At 39.1% G+C, this 9,184-nt stretch overlaps 1 protein-coding gene across 1 annotated transcript in view; it reads left to right on the forward strand.

Annotated features, from left to right (window-relative positions):
- The window catches only part of dnah9 (dynein, axonemal, heavy chain 9), a 101,452-nt gene that overhangs the window by 50,475 nt on the left and 41,793 nt on the right, over nucleotides 1-9,184 (forward strand). Inside the window, exons 37-42 of the mRNA XM_016440776.1 lie at nucleotides 598-837; nucleotides 4,203-4,364; nucleotides 5,165-5,361; nucleotides 6,470-6,632; nucleotides 6,989-7,112; nucleotides 8,259-8,401. Of these exons, the coding sequence (XP_016296262.1) occupies nucleotides 598-837; nucleotides 4,203-4,364; nucleotides 5,165-5,361; nucleotides 6,470-6,632; nucleotides 6,989-7,112; nucleotides 8,259-8,401 (1,029 nt within the window). The remainder of the gene's footprint in view (nucleotides 1-597; nucleotides 838-4,202; nucleotides 4,365-5,164; nucleotides 5,362-6,469; nucleotides 6,633-6,988; nucleotides 7,113-8,258; nucleotides 8,402-9,184) is intronic.

Genomic DNA, 9,184 nt, shown 5'->3' on the forward strand with positions numbered 1-9,184 from the left:
TGCCGAATTGCCGCTAATTCGAAAGTGAAAGTAAAAGGCGCACGGTGCTTTTAAGCTATTTAAAGCGAAGGAAAGCGAGGAAAAGAGAGAAAATTCAAACAAACTAAAAACGAACAATTGCTTTACGCCGAATTGCCGCTATTTGAAAGTGAAAGTAAAATGCACACTCGGTACGCCGCTTTTACAAGCTATTTAAAAGCTAAGGAAAAGAGGAAAAGAGGGAACGCCCCCGCCCCCACGGTGATACCGGTATAATAAATTACATTTTACAGTATATTCAGAAAATAGAAAATAGCTATTTTAAACTGTAATAATATTTTGCAGTATTACTGTCTTTTTTATTTAAATACATGCAGCCTTGGTGAATATAAAAGACTTCTGTTCAGTACAGTTCACCCAAAGTTGAAATTTTTGTCATCATCATCCAAACTTGCATGAGTGTCTTTCTTCTGCTGAACACATATTTTGAAGAATGTTGGGAATCAAACATGATACACAACGTATAATTGTATTTTGTAGATGTATGATATAATATGAGCTGTTGAAACAGAAGCTTGTGGTTTAATGTGAAGCTGTTGAACGATTGGTTTATTTCAGAGACATTTCTCGGTGTTTGCGCTCTCGTTTCCTGGTGTGGACGCTCTGAACACCATCTACTGCAGCATCTTGAGTCAGCATCTGCGCGGCGAGGGATTCCCAGCCGTTCTGCAGAAGAGCTGCTCTCAGCTGGTCCAGCTGGCCCTGGCCTTCCATCAGCGCGTCACCGCAACCTTCCTGCCCACCGCCATCAAGTTCCACTACATCTTCAACCTGCGTGACCTCTCCAACATATTCCAGGTACTCCGATCACACTCCAGCAGACTCCAGTTATGATCTTTCAGTGATAAACCATTAATCCTGGCAATCAGTGTGAGGAAATGACTTACCTGCTGTTCCGTCTCGCTCTTTTCAGCTGGAGAAAGTTTTATGATCTGGTCTGTGTCTAATATTCATTTAATACAAGTCATGAGCTATCATGAGTTTGGAGAGAAAACAGTGCGAGTAATTTCTCTCTAACACTTTGAGATGAGATGCAGATCGATTAACTCTAGAACAGGTCATGAAAACAGCGCCGTCAGAAAGCCACCTATCAGCTTCTGATTGCAGTCAGAAATTAATAATTAATTCACCCATAGATTTTTTTAAATGTGCACATTCTGACAAAGGCATAAAATGACTTTTAATTAATGCATAAAATTGATTTTTTTCTTCTAACTAGCAGACGCGCTTGTGGTCACATTTAAATCCACTCCATTCTCAACCTAGTTAAGGAAGTCAACATCATTATCCAGATGCATAAACAGTTCAGTCCGTCCACCTTTTAAGTGCGGCTCTGCTGTCCCAGTTCTTGTTATTGTGCTGGATTAGACAAACGGCTTTACTGAGCCCCGTTTCCTCGCTTTAGCGATGATGAAAGCTGGAAAAGAAGAGAATAGCCTCTGAAGCTCCACTCATTGTTGTGGGTGCAGTCGGAGTAATGAAGCGAAATGAGAGCGGGAGAAAGGAGCAGATGAGACGCAGCTGAAGGAACATTTGAAGTGCGGCCCTTAGTTCTGCCTTACTAATTCAGCTCACAGCTCAGCTGCCGGAGAACAGAGACACACCACTGCCTCGTACAGCGGATCTCACGACACGTTCCCTCTGAGCTTTCCATAAGGCTTCGTCTGCAGCTCTTATCTTGACTGCATGTTCGGTGTTTCTGTTGAATCGAGACCGCGGCGATTGCTGGTTATTTCTCAGACCTCTTTAATTGGTTGGTGATACAGAGCATTTAAAGTCTCCTGTTACACCGAGAGGGCCCCAAAGGTGCAATCTTATCCAATTTGTTTTTGTGAACTCTTTTAAAAAAATAATAAAATGCAGCCTGTTCGCCCCACAGCCAAGAAATAGTTTCCCATTTTAAAAGTTTGGTGGAAAAGGTTTTTTTTTTTTTTTAGATGCTGCTGGTAGGTACTTTATTTCAGCGTGGTGATTGACGTGAAGTCATTAATTTATAGCCCGGGTGTGAGGAAATGCTCGGATAATTAGGCTCCGTTGAGGACTGGATGGGAAGCACTGCCGTATGTCATCAGAACGGAGTTCCTGAGGCGCTGTCCGGCCGTGACTGGACCTGCATCTCACTGAGCAGCGATGGGCCATCGGTTTGATTTATTTGTTTTCAAAGGAGGCTCATCGCTGTGGAAATGGCGTCTGAAGAGCCGCGTGTGTGACTGAGATTCACTGCAGTGCAGGAGTGCAGAATAATGAACAGCAGCAGCAGCAGGTTCAGATTTATGGAGCATTTACAGCTTTAGAATTTAATCAATTCATCTGAATTGGGGTGTTTTGGGTAGTTTCCCTCTCTGCCTTTTTTATTATTAAATGAACTTTTATTTTTGTTCTATGTCTTGTTGGCAACTTTGTCTGAAACATTGTTTATTTATTTTTTACTTTTAAAAGCCTACTATGTATGGATTTCATACTCTTATCCCAGGCTTTTAGTCATAAAAACTGTTAAGACAAAGAGTGATTAACAATAATAAGTGTATATATAAAAATTAGTAAGTACATATGAATAAAATAATACATTTAAGACAAACAAACAATTTCTATAGTATATATTCACAGTATATTTTGTGAAATCTTTTATATCAATCTTTACAAAAATTACAACAGGAAACCATTTGTGTATATTATTTTTACATTTTCATATTTGCACTGTAACCACAGAGTGTGATGAAATGCACTGTCTAATTTTACATGTGGAAATGTGGTTCAGAAAAAAAAAAAGATTGAGAATGTGCAAAGTTTGTTTTAAGGTCGTTTATATTCTGAGATTTGTAATAGCCAAAAATACATTGTATGGGTCAAAATTATAGATTTTTCTTATAATTTTCTTTCCAAAAATCATTAGGATATATTAAGTAAAGATCATGTTCCATGAAGATATTTTGTAAATTTCCTATCGTAAATACATCAAAGCTTAATTTTTGATTAGTAATATGCATTGCTAAGGACTTCATTTGGACAACTTTAAAGGCGATTTTCTCAATATTTAGATTTTTTTGCACCCTCAGATTCCAGATATTCAATTCAATATGTATCTCGGCCAAATATTGTCCTATCATAACAAACCATACATCAATGGAAAGCTTATTTATTCAGCTTTCAGATGATTAATTTTGAAAAATTGACACTTAAGACTGGTTTTGTGGTCCAGGGTCACAAATATGGAATAGCAGGTTTGCTGGATGGTCGATTAGTATTAAATAGACATGTCTAAAATAGACATGTTTATTGATTATTAGTTTGATTCAGAACTTAAATGGTTATACTTTGTTTCGAGAGCTTTTATGTAGCTTTAACAGAGGAAGAAAGCATCTAAACGTGGTGTGTTCAGACAGGTCTGTGCTAGAATAGAGCTCATTCTTCAGTGTTGAAGAGCTGAAGCAAAGTCAGAAGAGCTCCGGAGTGTCAGAATAAAAGCTGAGGAGAAATCAGACAGATGCTTGGTGTAAATCTAGCGTCAGACACTCTTTGGAGCGGTGTATGGACTCCGGGTCAGACCTCACAGCCGAGAGGCTGTTTATCCTTCCTCCTGATGGTTAATCAATATGAATTTGAGTTCTGGATCACACCAGATGATGCTTTCAGGGATCCATTCGAGCATGCAGGATGACTACTGGTCTTACCCGAGGTTCCCGGGGTCAATTTTTTGATCGATCTTCTTATTTTGGACATTGATGATAGTGTCTCGGTCACTTTTAAAGACCTGCAGCAGTGTAGTGTTCTGTAGTACATCGACACAAAGGATGTCAATGTTTTATAATGATGAAATTTCAAAACTACGCCTGTTCTGGTGCCTGAAATCCCTCTTAGTCTCTTTAGACGACTGTAGAGTTTAAAGTGGTGCAATATACGGTATTAGACGGATCAGTTGTAGTTCTTTCCCAAAATCACTGGTGGTCAAAAATCAATGGTTTGTTCTTCTCTCTTTACACTCCAACAGTTCAGTGTTTTTGAGCATCTTTCTTCGTTGAATTGTAATGATATCTGCACTTTTATGCTTTTGTTTTATTGCTTTGCCACTGAGATGCATACAAAAATGTTATGCAGTAGTTTGACATTTGAAATATCTGGAGAAACAATAACCCTGTTATTGCGGTTTGTCTGTTTGATTTCAGGGCATCCTGTTTTGCACCAGCGAGTGTCTGAAGACTTCTCAGGACCTGGTGAAGATCTTCCTTCACGAGTCCAACCGGGTTTACCGCGACAAGATGGTGGAAGACAAAGATTTCGACATCTTTGACAAGCTGCAGTCAGAAACGGTGAAAAAGTTCTACGAGGTGAGAGTTTTTTGACTGGAGAGGGTCATTAAAGGCCAATGCTAATCAGAGCAAAACCCTGCCAGTCCAGCAAATTGGGGAAAAAATTATTTCTGCTGTTTTTCTCTCCACGGCCTATGGGATTAGATCTCTGCCACAATTCTGCATGCAAAAGATCATATTTTGAGTGCGCAAAAGTGCGTTTTGCACGCGCGTGAACTGAGGCATATTGTAACGCTGGGTTGTATTGAGCAAGCCAGTCGTCGGCATTTGGAGAGCACTGAGGGCGGGCATCAAGGGAGCAAGCTAGTGAAACGTTGCACGCGCAAAAGAGAAGTTCTCCACACATCCAAAAACGTATTTTAAATGCCAAATTGATTTTAGTGCACTCAAAATACTTTCTTCTTTGCGAGAACTCAGATCGCACACGTGCAAAATGCACTTTTGTGTGCTTAAAATATGATCTTTTACGTGCAGAATTGTGGCAGAGATCTAACCCCATAACGTCCCGCACCTCCTGAGGCTTATGAGTGAACGCTCTGCAGGAAAGTGAAGGAGAGAAATCGCACTTTCCTTCTTCACCTCTGCTCGCCTTTAAAGCAACATCTAATCACCTGAACTACACACACGTGTTGATCGACACATGAAATACACCAATTTCCGTTGGTTTTGGAGAGGGAAAGGTCTCCGACCGCTATGAATTCTCAGGGTGGCGATCGTTTGATTTACATGAGCTCCTCCCCAAGGCAGCAGCGCTCAACCTTAGTTATTCACCTTTTAATATTTTATGGCGTTTTAAGGCTGCTTTTTATTCCCACCAGGATATGGAGGAGACCCTAGAGGAGACCAGAGCCATGAATATGTACTGCCATTTCGCCACGGGCATCGGTGAACCCAAATACATGGCGGTGCAGTCCTGGGGGAGCCTGAACAAGACCCTGCTGGAAGCTCTTGACAGCTACAATGAAGTCAACGCGGCTATAAACCTTGTTTTGTTCGAGGATGCCATGTCTCATATGTAAGAGAGCCAGAAAGAGCTTCTGCTGATGGATGAACATCTGGGCACTACTTTAGACTGTGCATCGTATACCAGAAAACGGGATCAGTTACGATAATGTACTATACAGCTAAACATGCTAAAACCCTCTGAGGAAGTGTGATATCAACTTAACGAAAGTTATTATGTATCTATAAATTTTCCTTTTAATTCACACTCAAACGCATTTAAATGGATCTTTTTGGCACGTCTTGTGTTGTTTTTAAACGTCCGTGTTTCCCACAGACTTAAACTCTATTTATGGTGGCACTTTCACGGGGGGAATTTAATGTATAACTTTGATATGATAACAATATCGATATTCTATACCATTTTTGATACCACAGAGAAAAACTGCCACAACTTTAAGGGCATATAATTTTATTGAAAGATAAATATAACAAGGTTAGAACATAACAATGAGGTATATATTTACGTTAATGAAAACAACTTGAGGTGGTAAAACACTGGATTTGCATATGTTTACTTCAAATTTCTTTACAGAGAAGTATTATTTTTCCTACTTTTACCCAAAATAGGTTGGTGATAATATATATATATAATAAATGGATTAATAAATTCTGAATAAAAGTTATTTAATTTAATAAGAATGTATAAAATGTATTAAAAAAAAAAAACCTGAAACCAATATAATTACAACAACTTCCTTAAAACCAATTAATTGACTAGCAACCCACCAACTAATTGATTTTTAAATTATGTACATGCAGTTTTGCATCCAGACCAAATCACTGGTGATATCTGGCTTTTGTGCCGATTCTAAACTCTACTGACCGAATAATAAACAAATCCACTTTCAGGTTTTTTAGTGAGTTAATTAAAATAAGTCTTCATTTCAGCATGTTTTGCTGTCATTGGATTGTCCTGATATGTATTAATCAGCATTAAACACACTATATAATAAATGCTATCCATTGATAAACCAGTCAGCTAATCTTAGTGGTTGATTTTTCAGGACAAACCTTTTCATGGAGTTAGGCATTACTCAGCAGGATGAAGTTTGATTCTTCCTCCGCATGACTCTATTTGATCTCCTTAACCCTTCTGACCCTCGTCTCTCCTGCTTCAGCTGCCGTATCAATCGGATCCTGGAGTCTCCGCGGGGAAATGCTCTGCTGGTCGGGGTGGGCGGCAGCGGGAAGCAGAGCCTGACCAGGCTGGCGGCGTTCATCAGCTCCCTGGAGGTCTTTCAGATCACGCTGAAGAAAGGATACGGCATCCCTGATCTCAAGGTTCGCTCCGTTTATTAGCCTGAACCAAAACAAAACATGCTTGCAGAGCGGCTTCCATTGCTCAGAATCACACTGAATCTCCACTGAAACCGCTTACTGTTTGCCCTATCAAATATTCATTGTAATGCTCCTCGCCAGAGTATAGATCACCTTGCTGCAAATTCACACTCTGCCCTGTAAAAGTCTGAAAAAAGAATGGAATAATTAGCAATTACCAGAGGAGCTCTTGAGCACAATATGAGATTTCAGAGCTCATCAGCCTTCATGCCTGTAATGTTTCATCTCTTAGCGTTCTGCTGGGACTATTCCAGGACGAGGAGCTCATGGTGTACGACTGTTGTTTTGTGTATTTTTAGAGCGATCTGGGCGCGTTGTACATTAAAGCTGGCGTGAAGAATATTGGCATGGTGCTCCTCATGACAGATGCCCAGGTTGCAGATGAGAAGTTCCTCGTGTTGGTGAACGACCTTTTAGCGTCTGGTAAGCTTTGCTGTGTGTCTGTGCCCACTGGCATCACGTAGAGCTCGCTTTCTCTGCCAGATGATATGCATAGGGTATATTTGTGATTATATGGCTGGAAATATGAAGGAAATAGACTAGAGTCATTAGACTACTTTCGCAGTACTTCCTTGAAGGAGTTCAGAGATTGATTCAATCAGTGTCTCTGATTTATACTTCAATATATATATATTTTAAATTCATTACTGTGAATCATTGTTTCAAGAAATCAATTCGATGGTTAGTTTGAATAATCTGAAAATGTTCACTGGTCCAATAGCTATTCTGTATGTTAGTAAAAGAAAAAATGTATTTATATATTATCATCATGTATTATTAACAACAATAATAATGAGGATAATAATAATAATATAATATTAAATTGATGATGATGATTAATATGTGTTTTTACTACTAATGAGATTTTTATTTTGGTAAGCAGTTGTCATTTGAATTAATTAATTCATCATTTTAAATTATTAAATATGAATTCAACGATTTGTTTGAATCTTCACTGTTCAATGAACTGCTCCAGTAGTGTACTTGTATGTTATTAAAAAAAGATAAAATATTTACATTATTTTTAAAAATTAACAACAGTATTAATAACTATATTAAAATCATGATGATACAATGATTATCATTAATGTGCATCTTTGTTACTAATATGCATTTCATTTTAGCAAACAATTAAAGTATGTGGGTAATTATTGCTTTTTAAATAATATATTGATCCATGTATTGTCCATCTTGTGAAAAATTGTGGAAAACATAATTATATTTATTTTTTACTGTACTTGCTTTAAACATTTTGAACATCACAGAGAATATTTGGTTGAAAAGATGGTTTCGCTAATTTAAATCACCCACTTAAATCATTTCTAAGTATGAAGTATGATTGTGTTAGTTATATTTCCCAGGTCTACAGCCTAAATCATGGCCTACTGTCATTTTTCAGAGTGCTTTATTCTTTTCCTATGGTCTATGGCATATTTATAATGCCGTTGGCTGTTCCATCTTTCAGAGCACTGGAATATTCCTTTGTAAGACTGATATCATGCTCTCAGATGTTGCCAGCATCTGTCTGACTGCTCTGCTTCCATCATCATTGTTTTGTCTTCATCACAGGTGAAATCCCAGACCTCTTCCCTGATGATGAGGTGGAGAACATCATCGGTTCTTTAAGGAATGAAGTGCGTGGCCAGGGTCTGATGGACACAAGGGAGAACTGCTGGAAGTTCTTCATCGACCGTGTCCGTAGGCAACTCAAAGTACGTGAGCAGAAGTGAATCATGAAGCCTTTATACTCCCACAGCCTGTGAGAAAGATTAGGCTCCGAACTGCCTTTGTAAAGCTTCACACACAGAGTCTCGGCTCTCGCAATGTGACTAGATCAACACAAACAGAGAGGCGGTCTGTCCGAGGGCTGGTTCTGATGAACAGATGTGCGGATAGATGGATGGGTGGATGGATGGACGAATGGGTTAATGCATGGATGGATGGGTGGATGGATGGACGGATAGATTGACGAAGGGGTGGACGGATGGATGCATGGATGGATGGATAGGTGGACAGCTGAATGGATGGATGGATTGACGGATGGATGGATGGATACAAAAAGAAAACAAAAAGATAAAATAGATTAGAGGGTCAAATAAAGATGGAAGAGATGTGTTTCTAGCCATTTCTTGACGATAGCTAAGTACTCAGCTGCTCGGACTGAGTTGGGCAGGTCATTCCACCAGGAGGGAACATTTCATTTAAAAGTCTGTGGAAGTGGCAAACATTAGTGCCTTGAATTTTATGCAAGCAGCTATTGGTAGCCAGTACAAACTGATAAACAGAGGTGTGACATGCATTATTTTCGGCTCATTAAACATTTATCTTGGAGCCGCATTCTGTATTAATTTTAAAGGTTTGATAGAACTGTCTGGAAGACCTGCCAAGAGAGCATTGCAATAGTCCAACCTGAACAGAACAAGAGCTTGAACAAGGAGTTGTGAAGCATGTTTCCGAAAGAAAGGGCCTGATCTTCTTGATGTTGAATAAAGCAA

The sequence above is a fragment of the Sinocyclocheilus anshuiensis genome, unplaced genomic scaffold (genome assembly GCF_001515605.1).
Source record: "Sinocyclocheilus anshuiensis isolate Anshui unplaced genomic scaffold, SAMN03320099.WGS_v1.1 scaffold454, whole genome shotgun sequence".
Lineage (NCBI taxonomy): Eukaryota > Metazoa > Chordata > Actinopteri > Cypriniformes > Cyprinidae > Sinocyclocheilus > Sinocyclocheilus anshuiensis.